This window comes from Phocoena phocoena, chromosome 5 (assembly GCF_963924675.1).
Source record: "Phocoena phocoena chromosome 5, mPhoPho1.1, whole genome shotgun sequence".
Classification (NCBI taxonomy): domain Eukaryota; kingdom Metazoa; phylum Chordata; class Mammalia; order Artiodactyla; family Phocoenidae; genus Phocoena; species Phocoena phocoena.
Window position 1 is genome coordinate 36,400,326 of NC_089223.1, and position 20,581 is coordinate 36,420,906.

The following is a 20,581-nucleotide window of genomic DNA, read 5'->3' on the forward strand; positions in this document are numbered from 1 at the left end:
TGGAGCATTTTGTCATGGAAAATAATTTGCCAAATCCAAAAATAAACAATGCATAGCTAGTGTCCCTCCTTGTCCCACAAATATACTTCCTGCTTTCTGTGAGAAGGGGTGTGGCATCTGCTGTTTTGGAGCTTCAGTTTCATGGAACTATGTTTTCCTTGTCTGGTTTTGCCAACAAAACACGTGTCCATGTGGTTAAGGCACACAGAGGGGCCCTGGGCCACTGCAGTCAGAGGCTGACCTCAGACTCTGTCTTCAGCCTTCCAGACAAGCTCTTTACTACATTTTTTTTGCTGAATTCCCAGACCTCACTACAAGACCTGGGGTGAGGCATCTCAAAAAGAAAGTGACAGGCTCCCTTGAATTACTTTGTGTTCAGAAGTGAGTTTCCACATGTTTCATGAGGCAAATATCATTATTTTTACAGGTGTTTAATTATTGGCTTCAGACACAAATTCTAATAGAAATAGAAAGAAGAAAAAGTGAGACTAATTCCAAAGCTCTTTTGAAATTATCCTTAGTCCCTCCTGACATTTCCTTAACTGGCCTTTTGTTTTAATGTCTTCAACAGAAGAGTTCTCCTAATGCTGTGAGGTGTGGCTTTGGCTTAGCTGCCTTTCTTTTTTCCAGAGTTAGCCTTTGTCTCTGCAGAACATTGCATCCTAGCTTTTGGAAATCCCCACTGAACTTGGAGAAATTATGCCTTGCCATCCAACCTCTCTCCTGGAACACAATGTGATTTCTGACGGCATACCAGTTGCTCCACTTGACAGTGTTTGCTTGTCTCATTTCACTTGAATATTCACTGGTGAGTAAGAACAGAAGTGGAAAGTAATTACCACAGTTTATTATATGTTATTATATTATTATAAATAATATTATTTATTATATTTATAATATATATTTATAATAATATTATAAATATTATTTATTATATGTTTCATGCCCATGATAATTACTTTTATAATGCCACTTGTGAATAAATTGATCAGATTAGGATGAATCACCTGACTGGCCAACAGCTATTGGAATGGTCCTCCATGTGTGACTTGGAATTATTACAAAACGTGGCAGGATAGACCTGCCCAGCCATCGCGGCAGATGTTCATTTGTAATGCTGCCTTAAGGAATAAGAAGATGAGAGCAAATTGTTCCAGCAGCTCAGCCTGCCCTGCCAACAGTTCAGAGGAGGAGTTGCCAATGGGGCTGGAGGTCTATGGGAACCTGGAACTTGTTTTCACAGTGGTGTCAGCCGTGATGATCGGCCTGCTCATGTTCTCCTTGGGATGCTCTGTGGAGATCCGGAGGCTCTGGTCGCACATCAGGAGACCCTGGGGCATTGCTGTGGGACTGCTCTGCCAGTTTGGGCTCATGCCTCTTACTGCCTATCTCCTGGTCATCAGCTTCTCTCTGAAGCCAGTCCAAGCTATGGCTATCCTCATCATGGGGTGCTGCCCAGGGGGAACCATCTCGAACATTTTCACCTACTGGGTTGATGGAGACATGGATCTCAGGTAAGTTACACTAGGGAAGCTCAGCTGTCTTCCCCTGATAGCACTCTGCCAGGGATGGGGGTGGGGATGGGGGGGGACTGACACCTTCGCGTTAAAAACTCTGCCAATCTAGGTAGACATTCCATTGGGAAACATTTTACACAGACTTGTTCGGTCCCAGAAGGACTTTCCTTTCTGAACTTAAAATTTACTTTGCTGTGATTGTCCTCCGTTTTACTGTCAACTACTTTTCTGAGTAGAGGGGTTGGGTTCATATGCAACAGTGAAAGCAGGTCTCCTTCCTCACCCAATGGCCCTTCCTAGGCGTGAACCCATTCTCACCCACACTGATGGCTTTAACAACAGTCCTGGTTTCACAGTCTCCCAGGACATAGGTTCAGAATCCCAGGAAGCTAAGGATACTGGTTGGTAGCTATTGTAGTGGTGGTGGTGGCAGCAGCATAACCAGAATGAGGGCCTCATGGCTCTAATCAGCAAGTGATGCCCGAGCACCTACTTTATGAGATAAGTATTTTGAGGGACGGGATAAGGGAGCTTTAGGGGTATGTGATAGATGTATCCTGTTTTAAGTGGCTATTGAGCTGACTTGGGGAGCAACACAAAGACTTATGACTAAAACTGTTCTTTCTTGTTGTTTTGCAGATGTTTAACATTCATTACTAGAATCTCATTCCTTTCATTTAAGCCAGTGACCTTATTTCCAATTATGGTGTAGATAAATACCCCAGGAAGCATTAAGCTTTATCATTCATTTACATTTTAATGAGATTGAATTAGTCACAGGTATTTTGGAGTATTGTTTTGATGGGGAAAAGAGCATTTGAGGAAAAAACAGAGGAGTCACAACTGGAGAAAATGACAGGGCTAAAAACAGTGGTCTTTCTAGAATCTTTGCTTACTTCTGAACAAACTGTTTCACCTTTTGCCCAGAGAAAGAACTACTTATAAAATTAAATCTCTGTTCAATGTGTATGTCATTTAGTTGAGATTTATTATACAATGAATGAATCAGAGGTGCTGACTGTGCTGGGAGTTGACGTTAGTGAGTCAGCGGCAGGTATGGGTTTCTAGTTTCCTGCATGTGCTGAATGTTTAGCATATGGAACTTATTTCACCTATAAATTTTAATGGGTTCATGCCAAACAGACCAATAATTAATTTTCATATGGCTATGTTTCTAGTTACCCACTTATCAAAGATTTGAAATGAATCACTTGCATCGCTAATTTAACCCTCCCCCCCATGGAAAGTGGCGGGGGGTGGGGTGGTGGTGGTGTGATGAATTGGGAGATTGGGATTGACATGTATACACTAATATGTCTAAAATGGATAACTAATAAGAACCTGCTGTATGAAAAATAAATAAAATTAAATTAAAAAAAAACCCTAATGTGCACTGCTAATTCAAATTCAATTAAGTTGACCATTAACATAATAATTGGGAAATGATAAATATTCTTTACACAAAGTCCATATAACAGTGATAAATTCCAGGGCCTGAAAGTTTTTGGAAAGAAAAAGGAAACATAGTTATTAAGTACCCTGACAGGCATGGGGTCTATGCTTTCATGTATTTTCTTTCCCTTCTTTCTTGGCTCTCAAAATAACCTTGTAAATGGCCTTTTATTATTCTGAATTTTACAGCTGAGAAAATTGTGTCTCAGATTGGTTAAGTATGTTGCCAAATGCTACAAATGAGTATGGCAGAACTCAGATTTAAAAGCACATCTGTTTCTCATCAGCCTGAAATTTAGGCACTTTCTTCAATGCCATTTATTAACACAACTAGATCTTCTGAGCAGGAACATAAATCGTTAAGCAGTGTTCTCAAGCACTTCTGTTCTGGGAAAGAGAACATTTATTACCTTCATCTCTTATTAGCCAAAATTATAATAAAAACACCAATTAATAGGAAGTCTATAAAAGATAAAGCTCATTTTACTTCCCTTAATTAGCTTTTAACTTTGGTCAAATTATTTAACCTATAAGCGTCATTTGTAAAACATGTTAAAATTGCCTATTCCCCACAAGGATGTATTTTAAGGAGGAAATATGTATGTTGGATGCCAGGCACATAGTAGGTATGTAGTAAATATTAGCTACTTTCCCATTTTTCTTATAAAATTTTGATTTTGAGACTCACAAACAAAACAAAAAACAAGCATAAAATTTAAATTCTAAGAAATGAAAATTTAAAATGGGGACTAAATATTAGATTTTCAAAAGCTTATAGATACAAGAGTAATAAATCTTAATTCTCAGTAAAAATTGCAAATAGGAAATTCAGTATTATCAAGTGAAACAATCTACAAGTTCACTATGTTTTTCTTACTTGATTACCAACAAAAATAACTTAAGCAAAACTCACTAGGCAGTCATTGATAGAAATTTTGTTTTTCATACTGGATAAAATCCAAGAGCATTTAGTACAACATCTTCATTTTACAAACGAGGAGATTTAGATTTAGTGCTCTTGAGATGAGCGCTAAACCTAAATGTGTTTCTCATGCCTTAACTCCGTGCTTCATTCAATTTACTTGCAGTTCTCCATGCGTTCACACCAAACAAGGAGTTTCACAATCAACATGTTTGAACCAGTTTCTGCCTTCTGAGTATCTGATGCTGACACCAGTCATCCTCCCAGTCACCTGGACTCATCATCTTCGCAGTCCCTCCCCACCCCATGACTCCCCTTCATGCTTCACTTTCTTTAGTCAGTCCTCTGGCTAGTACTGTAGCCCACCCTCTTGATGTCACCCATAGCTATTGCTTCCTGTCTGTCCACTGCCATCACCTCAGGTCAGGCACCACAGTTTCTTTCTTGGCCAATTGCAGTATCTTCTCAATGTTCTCTCTACCTTCAGTCTTTCCTTCATGGTTTTGTAGTAAGTGGATAAGGCAGGCTCTGGGGTCAGACTGCCTGTCTTTATATCCTGACTTGGGACCTCTTTCTGTAACTGGAAATCGTAGTACTTCCTTCATGGTATTGTGAGGAGAAAAGGAACATATTATACATGTAAAGGCTTCTCAACACCTGTTAAATTGGATAGAACCTAAGCCGGGTCTAACTGACTCCTGCAGGTTTATTTACCATTAAACCCTTAAGCATAACAGGTCTTTGGTCAAAATGGACTATTAACTGTTTTTTTTTTCAAGATTTTATTTTTATTTATTTATTTATTTAGGCTGTGCTGGGTCTTAGTTGTGGCACGCGGGATCTTTGTTGCAGCATGTGGGATCTAGTTCGCTGAACAGGGATTGAACCCCGGCCCCCTGCATTGGGAGCAGAGAGTCTTACCCACTGGACCACCAGGGAAGTCCCTAGTAACTGTTCTTTAAACATACCCAGCACTTTTCCAACTTTCTTTTGCCCATTGTCTTCACAGGCTGCAACAACAGCTGGCCTGATCTGTCTCCTCCAATCATCCATTATAACTGTTCTGGAAAACAGTTGGCCCACATGTATGAAGAGCCTTAAAATTATCTTGCCCTTGGACTGAGCTCTGCTGATCTTGGCAGGGCTCTCTCACATGTCTGGGGACTGGCTAAATGTGGACTGATCTTGGATGGCCTCAGCTGGGACAATTGGGCTCTCCTCCCTGTGGCCTCTCATTCTCCAGCAGGCTAGCCTAGACCTAACCACATGACAGTGTCTGGGAAGCTTACAAGGTCTCTTGAGGCCTGAGCTTGAAAGCAGTTCACCATCACTTCCACCACATTCCAGTGGCTAATGCAAATTGCAAGGCTAGCCCAGATACAAGGACTGGAGAAGTAGATTCTGCCTCTCAATGGGGTGAGCTGCAAAGTCACAGTGCAGAGGGCATGGAAAAGAGCGGGAGAAAGAACTGGGGACATTTTTGCAATCTACTATACTAAGGATGGACAGAATTCTTGCCTTGGACAGTAGGACATGAAAACTGAGATCTGGCAGTACAGTGTCATAGTTAAGTGCACCAGTCTGGAGCCAGAACGTAGATCCATCCCTTACTATCTGGGTCCTCTTGGCAGGTTATGTAAATTCTCTATGCTTTAGTTTCCTCAGTTCTAAAATAGGGAGAAACATAAGTTACCTCATGGATTGTTGTAAGGATTGAATGAGTTAATATATATAAAGTGCTTAGAGTCTTACTGGCACAAAATGCTGTATGAGTTATTATTATTATTACATGGGTCAGGCAAAAGAGCACTGTGTCAGGGGCCTGTGTTTTAGTCTCTGCTCAAGGAGCTGTGTGTCTTTGAGCATACCTTTCTGGACCTGTTTCCTCATTTGTAAAATCATTGGGTTAGACTTTCTGAGGTCCCTTTTTCTTTTACTTTTCCATTATGGTTTATTACAGGATATTGAATATATTTCCCTGTGCTATACAGTAGGACCTTATTGTTTATCCATTCTACATGTAATAGTTTGCATCTGCTAATCCCAAACTCCCAATCCATCCTTCCCCTGCCTGCTTCCCCCTTGCAATCCCAAGTGTGTTCTCTATGTTTGTGAGTCTGTTCTGTTTCTTAGATAAGTTCATTTGTGTCATGTGTCTTTTTTCTACTGTGGTAAAATATACATAACATAGCATGTACCATCTTAACATTTTTAAGTGTACAGTTCAATGGCATTAAGTACATTCACATTGTTGTACAATCATCACCACCATCCACCTCTAGAACTTTTTCATCTTCCCAAATTGAAACTCTGTATCCCTTAAACAATAATTCCTCCTTCCCTTTAGGCCCTGGCAACCGCCATGCTACTTTCTGTTTCTATGAATTTGACTACTTTAGGTATCTCATATTAGTGAAGTCATAAAACACTTGTCCTTTTGTGTCTGGCCTATTTCACTTAGCATGATGTCTTCAAAGTGCAGCTATGTCGTAGCTTGTGTCAGAATTTCCTTTCTTTTTAAGGCTGAATAATAATCTATTGTATGCATATAAGACATTTTATTTATCCATTTTTCCATTGATGGACACTTGGGTTGCTTCTTCCTTTTGGCTATTGTAAGTAATGCTTCCATGAACGCGGGTGTGCGAACATCTGTTGGAGTCCTTACTTTCAGTTCTTTTGGGTATAATCCAGAAATGGATCTGAGGCTTTTTTAAGTTTTAAGTATTTTGTGACAATAGGAAAAGAAAAGCAAATTATAAAGTCTAAGCATCCCCCTCTCCCACCCCAGTTTTTAGTGTTTCTCTGGAAACTATTTGGCAGAGATGCCTCTCCTCTGTCCCATAGCACTAAATATGCAATGCTTTCTTGTCATCTATCAGAGGACACTGCAGTAGCTGGGCTACTTTCAGCCTCACTAGGTCTCTGAGCTCCTCCAGGGCTTGTTCCTCTGCATGCTTAGAGCCAGCCTGGTGGTGGCAGGGGCTTGATAGATGAGGGTGAATGACTGAAGGAAAGTTTCTGATTGCTCGTGTGTGTCACAAAAACTTCTCTTGAAATGCAATCAGTTTACTGGTACAACTCAGGACAGCTCCCACTGTCTTTAGTTTGATAACTTTTTTTTTTGGCCGTACCATGTGGCTTGTGGGATCTCAGTTCCCTGACCATGGATTGAACCCTGGCCCCAGCATTGAAATCCTGGAATCCTAACCACTAGGCCACCAGGGAATTCTTAGTTTGATAACTTTTGTTATACGAGGTCTAGTCTTCTGAGAGGACGTGTTTGTGTCCTCAGCGGCAGAGAAAGGATTCTGACCACTGGTGGTGGTAGAGCCTGAGGGATTCAGTGGCCAAATTTGACTTTTGAACTTTAAAGGAGCTCCTGATCCTTTAGCAGAAACCCTGAAACTGGGACTTCAGATTCTTCAGATCTGTCTGACAGGGCCTGGTGGAGAACTGAAGATCATCTTGAGAGACAGAACTTAGATTGAATCCATGTGACTTAGTGTGTTTCTATAATGCTATATACCTTAATTTCCTTGTCTATAAAATGAAAATAATACCTACCCATAGGGTTGTTTTATAGACGAAAAGAGAAAATGTATGTAATGAGGTCTGATACTTAGCAGGTGGTGCTCAATAAATGCTGGTTACCGTTCTTGAGAAGCAGCAGACAGGAGTAACATTTATATTTAGGGATAGAAAACCTGGCCTTGAACTCTTCTCTAGGCCCAAGTCTGTTGATCTGATCTTATAGCATATTCCATGTCCATCTGACTGCCTAGATAATTTAAAAGTTTTTTTTCAGTGGGGAAGCAAGTGTGTACTTTCATAGTTTTGAGTGTCAGAGTTCCTGAGTTTATTGGTTTCAAACTAAAACAACAGGCATATAATTTAAACCCCAATTGCAAAATGGTATACTTATCGACACTACATTTTAATATAATGCATATATATGTAATTTCCATGTTTTAAAGGAGGTTCAGGATTTACCTGTTTGTCCAGACTTGCTTAATCTGTCCCATTATTCTCTGTAACAGTTTGCAGATGGTGACACCATTCTTCTTAGTGCAAGTGGAATCTTGTTATACTGAAATCAGATTTTGTCAGCAATTTTCCTATATGTGAACAGCCAAGAGACCCAGTTGACCACATCCTCTGTTTATGCTACATTGGAATTTCATGGCAGTAAAACAAAAGGTGTGACTCTCCAATGCATTCAGACACGTTCACTTGTGCTTTTCCAGCTTGGCAGAGCACCAAGGTCATCTGTTGCCTTCCTTGACCATTACTGTGAACATTATGGGCGTGAAGTTGTATAAAGGGTGGAAGTAGTAACCTATGTAATCAAGGATATAGAATCAGTCTGATATAATCTCACACTTTGCTTCCCACAGTCATGAATCTTACCTTTCTGGTGTTTGAGCCATAGCCATAGAGGAGGAAAATTCTCTGCTAGTTCTCCAGAAGTTCAAGATCAAAGTGATGTAATATGGAATTCCTTTCAGGATGTGGTGATATGAAGAGCCAAGAATGTAGCACTATCATAGACTAGGAATTTGGAAAAGCGTTCCAGACACACACTATTCTTGAATACAAAGTTTTGAGAGCTGTGGCAAGCTGTTTTTCTTCGTTAATCTGCTCTCTAGTTAGGAAGAAGACTTTGCTCAAAGTAAGCATTCTTTATTTGTTTTTTTTTTTGGTACGCGGGCCCCTCACTGCCATGGCCCTTCCCGTTGCGGAGCACAGGCTCCAGACGCGCAGGCCCAGCGGCCACGGCTCACGGGCCTAGCCGCTTCGCGGCATATGGGATCCTCCCGGACCGGGGCACGAACCCATGTCCCCTGCATCGGCAGGCGGACTCCCAACCACTGCGCCACCAGGGAAGCCCAAAGTAAGCATTCTTAATAGAATAAGATGATTTAAAATCTCATATGGAGTGAAATATATGCAAGAACTGCTCAGAAAAGTTTGAAAAGAAAGACTTATGTGGAAGTGTCTGCTCTGTCGTATACAAAAATACACTATGAAAACACCATAATTAAAACAGTCTGAAAAAAAAAAAACCAAAAACAGTCTGATATTTGCTTAGGAAAAAAGGACATTTTGAACACACTTGAACGTATATATAATATATAATGAAGTTGGCACTTCAGTTTAGTGAAAAATTGTTTATTTGGAAAATTTAACACACTTGCCTCTCAATATAGAAGACAATAGATTAGTTTGATACCTTATACAATATAAATTTTAGATAAGTTAAAGATATAAATGTAAAATATAAACCTATGAAAAAGTAAAAAGTGGGGGCAATATTTGAATAACCTCAGGAGAGGGGGAAATCTTTAACAAGGCAAGGAACTTAGAAACCAGGAAAAAAAAAGGACAGATGGACAGATTTGACTATCTCACTGTTATTTATTATGGCAAAAGTCATAAGCGTAGTAAAAATATAGAATAACCTTGGCAAAAATATTTGTATTACATTTGATGATATGTACCCTAATTTTAAAGTAGCTCCTACAGGTTGAGAAAAGAAAAATCAGACAAGAAAGGCTGTTGAGAGGGGATATCCAAGAGGTTAATAAACATGAAAGAAAGCACAACCTTGTAGAGAGTCAGGTGTATAACAAAAGAAGAATGAGATGCAGTTTTCAATGTTCTCATGAGAATTAAAAGGGATTGATTGGGCTTCCCTGGTGGCGCAGTGGTTGAGAGTCCGCCTGCCGATGCAGGGGACGCGGGTTCGTGCCCCGGTCCGGGAGGATCCCGCGTGCCGTGGAGCGGCTGGGCCCGTGAGCCGTGGCCGCTGAGCCTGCGCGTCTGGAGCCTGTGCTCCGCAATGGGAGGGGCCACAGCGGTGAGAGGCCCGCGTACCGCAAAAAGTAAAAAAAAAAAAAAAAAAAAAAAAGGGATTGATTGCCTCCAGTGCAGGCAAGATTGTGAAATGCAACAAGGTCTTCTGAAAATAATCTAGAAGTATCTATGAAAATAAAAAACAAACTTTTGACACAGCGATTCCACTTTGGAGAATCTATTTTACAGAAAGAGAAGAATTATTTCAAGTGAAATATATATAAGAATGTTTAATACATTGCTTATAATGAAAGAAAACTCAAACAATATTTTCAGCATTGATGGAGTGATTGAAGAACTTATGGCATATTTATGTTGTACTCTGCAGTTCTTTTAAAAAAAAATGAGTTTGTTATATCTGTTGCCCTGAAACATGCCTATGATATTAAGTGGAGAAAAAAACAAAAGCAACCAAGCTGCAGAGTAAGTTGCTTTGAAAAGAAAACGACAAAGCCTCTGTTCTCTAAACAGCAGCTATGAAACAGGATTGTTTAAATGAAAACAAAGAGGAGAAGGGATATATACAAATATTTGTGAATTACCTAAGTCTGGTTTTCTGAAAGGGTCACCAATTAGTTAAATATCTGACAGTGCATCTTTGGGCTGGATTCCCAGATGGGAGATTGTTGGGTCAAAGAGTAAACACATGTGTAATTTTGCTAGATATTACCAAACTCCCTCCAGGGGTTGTGCCATTTTGCATTTAAAAAAATAATAAATTTATTTATTTATTTATTTTTGGCTGCGTTGGGTCTTCATTGCTGCACACGGTCTTTCTCTAGTTGTGGCAAGTGGGGGCTACTCTTCGTTGCGGTGTGCGAGCTTCTCATTGCGGTGGCTTCTCTTGTTGCGGCACACACGGGCTTACTTGCTCCGCAGCATGTGGGATCTTCCCAGACCAGGGCTCGAACCCGTGTCCCCTGCACTGGCAGGCAGATTCTTAACCACTGCACCACCAGGGAAATCCTCATTTCACCAGCAGTGATTGAGAGTACAGAAGGAGTATTTTTAATATCATTGAAATATAATGGTTGCTGCTTTGCTGGGTATATAAACATTCTTCTGATAGAAAATGTCAAAGTTATCACAGACAGATTATTTTATAGACAGGGTAATTAGATGGAAACATTGGTGATTCATATTATGAGGAAGAATGATGTGTAACTTGCAGGCCTGATCAAGTGCTGGAGGACCCTTGCTATCTCTGCAGCAGACCTTAGTCCTACGAAGGGTCTCCTTCCCCTCCTCGCTGGGCTGGGAGGTAGTGAGCCTCAGTTTCTAGGCCATTTGTACCGTTAACACAGGTTGGGCATATACTATGTGCAAGGCAGTCTGCTGTGAGAATTTAAACTATGAATATTAAAACCTTCCAAGACTCTTGAAGCCTAGTGTTGAAGGGAATAAACACTTGCTTTACCCCTGGGTTGTGTTGTATAATGTTCCGTGTGCCTCACCTCATCTGTAGAGCAGCATTAATCATGTCTATAAACAGTTTGTATGTGCTTAAACAGATTGTGTAATTTTCCCCAGTGATTTAAACATAAGTATTTTGTTGGCCTGAAGAATATCTCATTTCCATTTACCTTATTTCCCCTAATTTTACTGATTGATTTTGTTGCTGGTTTTATCACCCAGATAGGGACAAAATCCTATAAAGACAGAAAATAGATTCCTGGTTATCAGGGGCTGGGGGGAGAAGGGAATGGGGAGGGACTGCTAATGGGGTGGAGCTTCTTTTTGGGGTGATGAAAATATCCTGGAAATAGAATAGTACAGTCACATATACTAAAGATACTTTAAAATGAATGAATTTTATGGTCCATGAATTATATATCAATAAAGAAGAACTGTACAAGGAAAAAAATGAATCCTTATAGTGACTAGCAGAATGTTTAGGACGAGTAAATGCTCATAAAATATGAGTTAATTGATAGATGGCAAGAACTGCAGGAAATCTTTTTCTAGACCACAAATACAGTCATCATTTGTTGAATAATAAAACAGGAGACAGTTTCAAGTAAGTTACCCTACATAATCTCTAAGAAGTTGTACCCCAGGAGTTGTTTTTGGTAAGGACTAAATTCTTCATTTCAAACTTTCCCTCTTAAGCATCTACTTTAATTTTACTTTCAGCATCAGTATGACAACTTGTTCCACAGTGGTTGCCCTGGGAATGATGCCACTCTGCCTTTATCTCTACACCTTGTCCTGGAATCTTGAGCAGAATCTCACCATTCCATATCAGAACATAGGTCTGTATTGGGCTTGTGACATGAAATAGTAACTGTAATGGTGATGGTAATAATAATAGCTGTTGTTTACTATGTGTCTCCTTTATACAGGGGTTTAAATATGTTATCTAATTTAATTCTCCAAATAACCCTACAGTATAGATTCTATTACCAGTCCCATATCCTGTATTTTCAGAATTAGGGAGGTGAAGTAACTCAACCAAGGTCATGCAGCTGGTAAGTGCAGACTGGAATTCTGACTCGCGAATCTGACTGCAAAGTCCAAGCTCTTAACCCCTACAACGGTTCACTTTTGAAAACAAAGCCAGAAAACTTACTTACTAAAAAAACCAAACAACCGTTATATAATTCACTAGAAAGCAGTTAGACTCATTATGACCCACAGGTGAACTGAATCACAGTGGCTCTAATGAGACCTTAGTTCCCTCAGCCCCACCTTTTATATCACCTGTGGCCTTGACTTCTTTACTGATCAACATAAATGATTCCTATTGAGTATTAAAGCATATCCACATGTCACAACCACACCCATAGCTCTTTCATTATCTCCTTAAACTCTGAGAGCTCTGTGGACTCACTAGGATTGGAAGAAAAACTTGGTGAGATGATATGTCTATTCTGGTTTTATCAGAGTCTTTGGAGAATTGGTAGAAACCATGATTCGTAAACTCCAAAGTGTTAACCTGGAGTCTCAAGTAATCACTTGGAGAGCTTACAACCCATGGCCTATAGTTCAGAACCATGAATAGAGCCATGTCCCGATAACAGGTGAAGCCCACTGAATTTGTAAAATTTGAGTGAAATCTTCATTTAGAAATCATGATTTTATGTGCAACTTTTTCTTATCACTAAATTAGTTAATATATTCTATTTTAATAGTATACTCTAAAAGGCACTTGTAAACAATTAAAGCCCCAAATATGAGCAACTCATACGACTTTGGAGCTAGTATTGCAAGTGAGCAGATTTGGAAAGTAGCACTGGAAAATGTCAGTGTATGGATCCTGTTGGCAAGTAGACCTCTGCTCTGTTGAGCCTGTCTTTAGTCACTTGTGTTAATTAAAAGATGTATTTCTCTACCTGCCTTTGGGTTACCTGGCTACACTTGGAAATATAAGAACTTCCTTTGGTTTCTGTAACAAATGCTGTTTTTGTCTTGTAATAGATATTCTTTACCTTGCGAAGCAAATCACCCATTGGCTTCAAATGGAGAAATAATAGCTATAGTTGTAGAGTGGTGACCCCATACACAGCAACCAAAGAATTTTGCAGACATAAAAGGGTCCTCCTGTTTTCTAATCTTTACATTCTCAGTTGTCTCTAAAATTCCATGTGGTTGTTGAGGGATTCTGAGGGAAATGAGAGACTGTTTGTGACGGCATTCAGTGGTATCATATACCCTTCAAAGATTGTCTTCTAAACATTAACAAACATTTTTTTGGAGGTGGATGCAGAAATAAAATGCATCTTGAATTAAAGCTTTTATCTAATTGAAATAGACATAAACTGTTGAGAAATGGGTGGTCAGGGTGAGAGGGGATACCATCTGACAGATTTTTCTTCTCTTCAGGAATTACCCTTGTGTGCCTGACCATTCCTGTGGCCTTTGGTGTCTATGTGAATTATAGGTGGCCCAAACAATCCAAAATTATTCTTAAGGTAAGCAACTCCATGGGACAGTTAGCACACTTCAGAATCAGAGACTTCACAAATAGACATAGGCAATGACCAGAACAAAGGGGCCAGTCAGACACGGCCCCACACCTAGCAATTTTCTTTATGTATTCTGCATTTTTGGATCCAGCCACCATATTTCCTCCACTCTAAGCCTTGCTTTGTCACTCCCATGGGCCCCTACACTGAGGCGTATGACACCCTGCAAAGCATGGAACTCGTGCTTTAGTGACAGAAAAGCTTAGGCCTGCGTGTGGCCAGAGAGCACCCATTTGTTCATAAGGCTTCACACAGGTGCTCTCAAACAAAGGCTGTTCAAATCTGCATGAAATGGGGCCCACTGTTTATGAGTGTGGCTGGCTTCCTGGAACAGCAGGATGAAGGGCTGTCTTTCAGAAACATTCCTGGGTGAGCCTCTAAAGATGGAGTTTGTACACACAAACAAGGGCTGCTGACCACACGAATAACTGTCAGAATGAAATCCAGAATGCACTGCGGAGTCTGGCCCTGGAATGATGGGAGCTGGAACCCTCTACCTCCTCTTGACTTTCCAGGGTTGTCTTTTGTCTGCTGGGGAAACAAGCCAATGTCCTTGTTAAATGGCTTTTAAAATTATGTGGCTTACACAGCACAGGGAGATCAGCTCCGTGCTTTGTGACCACCTAGAGGGGTGGGATAGGGAGGGTGGGAGGGAGACGCAAGAGGGAGGAGATAGGGGGATATATGTATATGTATAGCTGATTCACTTTGTCATACAGCAGCAACTAACACACCATTGTAAAGCAATTATCCTCCAATAAAGATGTTTAAAAAAATAAATAAATAAAAGAGGTTTTTAAAGACGGAAGAAAAAAGTTATGTGGCTTGAGAGGAGGTGTTCTCAACAATGGTGTCCATCTCCTAGGGTGTTGTCCATTTTTCTGATTATGTATTGTTTTAGAAGATATATACTTTTATTATATACTGCTTTCATGAAGATTTAAAAAATGTTTTAGTTATTTTTTGCATTTGTAAAAAAAGACGTTTGGAGCTGATTGGAGGTTTGGCAAATAAATGTCAGTTCATTTTAGTTTGGGGTTTATGGTTTGGTTCAGTTTAAGCTCTTGATGTTTGGCTCTACCTGACAGAACATGCCACTCCATTTGCCTGCACGAATGGATGCTGCTTCCCCAGTTTGGCACAAGACTGAACAACTCCCCCTAGTCCTCCGATGAGATGGAGAACGAGAAGAGGGGTTGACAAGCAGACAAATTAGCTGGACACAGGGAGCTGGAGGAGGGCTTGGATGCTGTGCGTCCGGATTGCACATGATGACTTTACTGTTATTTCAGTAGGAGAAAATTTCCAGTGTGGCAGCGTGTGGTTATAATTTTGTTTACAAAACAGGAGGAGAGAGTATGATCATGGGAACCTCTTACTTTTCAAGTACTCTATCTTGCAGTACTTTCTTAAAAGGGCATCTAACAAAAAAAATAATGATTTTGGTGTTTCCAGATCCTCTACTAGGCCATCAGTGTCAGTGGAGAAATCAGATACATTTTCTGTATGTCTGTAAAGAGCAAATTAAAAACCATTTGGCTGGACTTCCCTGGTGGCGCAGTGCTTAAGAATCCTCCTGCCAGTGCAGGGGACACGGGTTCGAGCCCTGGTCCAGGAAGATCCCACATGCTGCGGAGCAACTAAGCCCGTGCGCCACAACTACTGAGCCCACATGTGATAACTACTGAAGCCCGTGCACCTAGAGCCCGTGCTCCGTGACAAGAGAAGTCACCGCAATAAGGAGACCGTGCACTGCAACGAAGAGTAGCCCCTGCTCACTGCAACTAGAGAAAAGCCAACATGCAGCAACAAAGACCCAACACAGCCAAAAATAAATAAATAAATAAATACACCCCCCCCCCCAAAGAACTACCCAGCTGAGCCCAGCCCAAATAAAAAAAACAAAAAAAACCCAACAACAACAAAAAAAACCATTTGGCTATTCCAGAGGTGCTGTGGCAGAAAATATTTAATAATATGGTAGAAAGTTGACCGAGGATTTTTACAATCAGAGGCCTTTGTGTGTTCCAGCATCTTCCCATTAGGCAGAGGCCCAGTCTTTCCCTGTATTTGAGCAGTAAAAATGATCCCAGAACACATCTTTGGTACATTGGGTTGTTTTTATTTTGTTTCGGTTCCCCATGACCGTCTTTCTCCACACCCTGAATCACTTCAAATCAAGGTTGATGCTGAACTGGGCACATAGTTTGCTGTTTACATGATGTGAATGGGAGCTTGCCAAGATCCTGACTTTCCCCCACATATTCTGGGTCTTGCTTCCTCTTTATCTGGTTTAAAACTCTGACCACTGGGAAAAATTTTTGTTGAATTTTGTTTGTTTCTATTAAACAACAAAAGCAAGAGACAGTATTCATTTGGGAGAAGATATCAGTATCTTCAATAGTATCTCGTTTTACATTAATATTAGCTCAGGTTGTCTAATGAAGAATGGGTCAATTTCATTTGGAGGAGAGAAGAACAGGGAGCAGAGCAGTCAAGAAGGCATTGGTGGTTGAAGGGGTGGTAGGGAGAGAGTGGTGGATGGTCAGGCAGGGCAGATCTCAGGCAAGAGGTTACCAGCGCGGGGCCTGCAAGGTTGTGTATAGAGGTGTTGGATGCTTATTATCAGAATTTTCACTTATTTCACAAATTTGTCCTATCCACAAAAAACTCCACTACCCAACCCTTCTGGCAGAATCCTCCATTTGAGAGGGAAAGATACTGATCGTAAAATAAGAAGACTTAGATTTGTGTTGAGCTTCATCAAATCTAGCTCAGTCAAGTCACTTGACCACTTTGGACCTCAGGTTTCTTCTCTGTAAAATGAGATTGGATTCGGTGGTCTCTAAGTCCTCTCTTTGTTCTAAAACCTTCTAGGTTCCAAGGCTTTTGGAGCAGTGATGGACTTTGCAAAAAGACTGTGATATTTACCTGTGCCTCTTTTATTGGTTTGCCTTAGGTTGGAGCCATTGTTGGTGGGGTCCTCCTTTTGGTGGTTGCAGTTGCTGGTGTGGTGCTGGCGAAAGGATCTTGGAATTCAGATATCATTCCTCTGACCATCAGCTTCATCTTTCCTTTGATTGGCCATGTCACAGGCTTTCTCCTGGCACTTCTTACCCACCAATCTTGGCAGAGGTACAGTTAAATTATCCATAAACTTTTATAAGGAGGACAAATTGAACACACTGCCATTGACAGGCTTTGCTGCCTGGCTATGTCTGGAAGCACAAAGAGTTTTGACTTACAAGGTGGGTGGTGTTGTCCACTTGGGGAACATTTAGGGTAGTAACCAAGTACTTGGTGAGGCTCTGCCAAGGGTATCTCATTTCCTTCTTACTACAAGTCTGAGGGGCAGATACTCTGGGTATCTCATTCTACATTCTACAGATGAGCAAACCCTTCAGGGAGCTTAAGTAACCTGACCAAGGTCATGGAGCCAGAATGTGGTGGACTTAAGATTTGGGCCTTAGGTCCGTACAGTCATATCCGCAGGGCATTTGTTCCAGAGGCCCCTGCAGATACCAGAATCCAAGGATGCTCAACTCCCTATTATAAAATGGCATAGTATTTGCATATAACCTACATCCTCCATATACTTTAAATCATCTCTAGATTACTTATAATACCTAATGTAATGCTATATAAATAGTTGCCTGCATGGCAAATTTAAGTTTTGCTTTTTGGAACCTTGTAGAATTTTTCTTTTCCCAAATATTTTTGATCCGAGGTTGGTTGAATCTGTGGATATAGAACCTGCAGATACAGAGGGACGACTGTAATTAGGAACACGGACTGCTGAGGAGTTGAAATATAATTGGATCTGGAGAGAAGGTATTCCTATGGCAAAGTGTAGTCAGCAATCCTGTTTTTCCACACCTGATGGCTTGAGAAAGATCAGGACTGAGATGCTGCATTTGCCTTGTGAATGGTCCAGGTGTGAGGTTCAGCTGTGTCACTTAATCTTGTCAGGTTACGGACAGGGCTCTGAAAGAAGTGAGGGTGGTTTGGAGAAAGTGTAGTGTGCAACAGGGTGACTAGAAATAAAATAAGAGGCACTGAATTTGCCCTGTACTAGTGACGATATTTTCACTCCCACATTCCACACCCTTGTTACCTCCACATCCCAGTCCAGTCTGCAAAGAGAAGCCGGTTTATCAAACGTCTCTTTTCCTCTTCTGCCATCTGTAAAAGCCTCAAGATGCCCTTTGTATTCAATAAATTGGAGAAGATGAAACTGCCTAACCCAGCCTCCAAGGTCCTGCCTAGGTTTTCCTTCTTCTCCCTCCTGCTTTTTCTTTTTCAAGTGAGGTTTATTTTTCTTTTCTCTTCTGTTCTTTTCTCTTTTTTTGTAATTAGAAAATGAATAAAATATAGAAAAGGAGAAAGCAGAAAAAACTTATTACTAAACCATTTCACCAAAGAAACCATTTTAGACATTTTGTTTTCATGTAGGGTTTTTATGTTTATTTTCAAGTGTTTATACTGTTTTGTGTCTGACTCAACTTTCCATTCTCATCTCCTTCAATCCTCCACTCCCCGCAGGTTGGCTTAGAGCATAAGCAATGCTTACTGAATAGGCCAAGCTCATACGTGTCCCCAGAACTTTAATTTCAATCACTTCCCCACATTAAATGCCTCTTTCCATTCTTTAGTTTCACCCTTCCTCTGTGAAGCCTTCTCTAACCATTTATGCCACTTTTCTGAATTTCTAAAGCATTTCCCTGACCTTCGATCATACTTTGTCTTGTGCTGTTTCTATGTGTATATCTCTTGTCTTTTCACCCAGATTCTCAGGGCAGAGTTCATAGGGCCCTATTCAGAGGTGCCTCTCAAGAGGCCACCTATAGAGTAGGCACTCAGCAAATAATTATTGAATGGATAAACATTTTTAGTGGTCTCAGCTCATAGCTTGCACTTATCGCTATACGTAAAATTTAAAAATAGTCCTTATTTTTAAAGGACTAGTATGTAAAATTTTTCCATTGGTAGTTGCAGGACGATTTCCTTAGAAACTGGAGCTCAGAATATTCAGATGTGCATCACCATGCTGCACCTATCTTTCACTGCCGAGCAATTAGTCCAGATGCTTAGCTTCCCATTGGCCTATGGACTCTTCCAGCTGTTGGATGGGTTTCTCATTGTTGCAGGTAGGTAAAGCCCCCATTGAGTGGACTTGACTGAAAATTGTTCACCCAGCTTACTAACTCCTTTTTCAATCTGAATATACATGTGCTGCCCTTGTGATACATTTTTAGCCTGACATTTCTGGGGAAAATAAAATGTATAAACAAGATCTTTTGCCACAAGTGGAAGTTTCACAGAAAAATATTTTTAAAAACCTGTGAAAGTGAGCTTATAATTGTAAACAATCTTCACAAAAACAATGCACTATCAGAACTCCCCATGAACAAATTATTTATCTCAAAAATGACATTTGTTATGTTTTATTAAGAGCCTTGAAAGTCTTCCAAATGTTATTTCACAGTACTTATGTGACTAAGAATTGTGCTGAATGTCTGTGAAATGTTTTTTAACTATGAAATATAATACATACAGATATTAAAAAATATATACGCTTATCTATCCCTACAGCCAAAAATACATCATTTTGCAGGCAGTCATTATGTAGGTTCACAGAAGGTAAATTTAAAATATATAGATCGATAGATATGTACACAAACATACGTATATTTTAATCTTGGCCATTGTAAATTTTTTATTGTCTCAGAACGTAAGGCTCAATGATTACTGATATAAATAATTATATACTGATTACAGACAATTAATATAAGGAACACTTGGGGTTTAATTTTCCCACAAGATAAAGTCTAGCAGAATAAAACTCCTGGTCTTAAATCCAGGTTTTAATTCCTTCTCATGGTGAGACTGTGATGGAAGGAGTATGCTTGGCCCATTCCTAGCTACCTCCCAGCACCCGGGGGGGCACCTGACCCATATTAAGCCCTCCACAGGAGTTGCTGACTGACTGGATGGATGGATGGACAGACGGACAGATGGACGGACAAGCTGTCAGCCACCTGATGAATGTCTCAATCACAATAGGTCCATTCCAGACAGAAATAGCCATCTTGATACACTGAATTATTTTGCTCTGTAGTTTTTTCTTTTCCCCTTCTTTTTCCTGTGTGTTTATACATATACGATCCAAAGCAAACAAACCCCCAAAGTATTGACAAGTGCACAATGTCACCAAATTATAGTCTTTGCTAAAGTGATTTTTAATACTGGTATGTTTTAACACCTAGCATATAAGATGTACAAGAGGACACTGAAGATCAAACACAGAATAAAGAACCCCGCTTTAAGGGTAGAAGCCCGCTTTAAGAAGAAATCCACTTCTCCCAAAGAGACCAGTGCTTTCTTGGAGGTGAATGAAGAAGCTGCTCTAACTCCTGGGCCATCAGGGCCCATGGATCTCCACAGGGCTGTCATGCCAACTGGCCAGATCTCATGTGCCAAGTAGGGGTTTGTTGGCTTGACTGGTCCCTGTCTTCCTCAGTGGCCAGTAAAGACAGTGCAGAGCTGATGAGTGAATCTTGTTGGCAGGGCTAATGGGAATGTTTGCGTGTCAGAGGTCAACATATTTATATTTCTGTGTGGACTGTGATTTGTCATAGGATCCCCTTTTGAGAATATGCTCTGCCTATTTCAGGTTCTTTCTTTGGGGGTTTACACAACAGATTTATTAGCTACTTTGTGTGTTCTTGTCTTCCCATACAGTGAAGAGTGATCCCCATTGTTATGTGAAGTCGTCAAGCTGTGAATTTTAACCTCACAAGAGTTAGAACTCTGTGTAGAGGAGATGTCACCTCATACTGCAGGGCAAGGACAGAGTCTGGACCCACTTG

General features: G+C 40.5%; 1 protein-coding gene across 1 annotated transcript; it reads left to right on the forward strand.

The window, feature by feature from the left end:
- The first annotated feature begins 1,137 nt into the window (after positions 1 to 1,137).
- SLC10A6 (solute carrier family 10 member 6) lies at positions 1,138 to 20,196 on the forward strand. The gene is made up of 6 exons (XM_065877825.1): positions 1,138 to 1,514; positions 11,881 to 11,999; positions 13,570 to 13,658; positions 16,672 to 16,847; positions 18,702 to 18,859; positions 19,979 to 20,196. Exons 1-6 carry the CDS (start codon positions 1,138 to 1,140, stop codon positions 20,194 to 20,196), a joined length of 1,137 nt encoding a protein of 378 aa, XP_065733897.1.
- The last annotated feature ends 385 nt before the right edge of the window (positions 20,197 to 20,581 follow it).

Bases quoted from the DNA above. Each gene is read 5' to 3' on its own strand.
- SLC10A6 (XM_065877825.1), top strand. From the start codon at position 1,138: ATGAGAGCAAATTGTTCCAGCAGCTCAGCCTGCCCTGCCAACAGTTCA. The intron at 1,515-11,880 runs GTAAGTTACACT...TTTTACTTTCAG, and splicing joins GATGGAGACATGGATCTCAG to CATCAGTATGACAACTTGTT. The intron at 13,659-16,671 runs GTAAGCAACTCC...GGTTTGCCTTAG, and splicing joins AATCCAAAATTATTCTTAAG to GTTGGAGCCATTGTTGGTGG.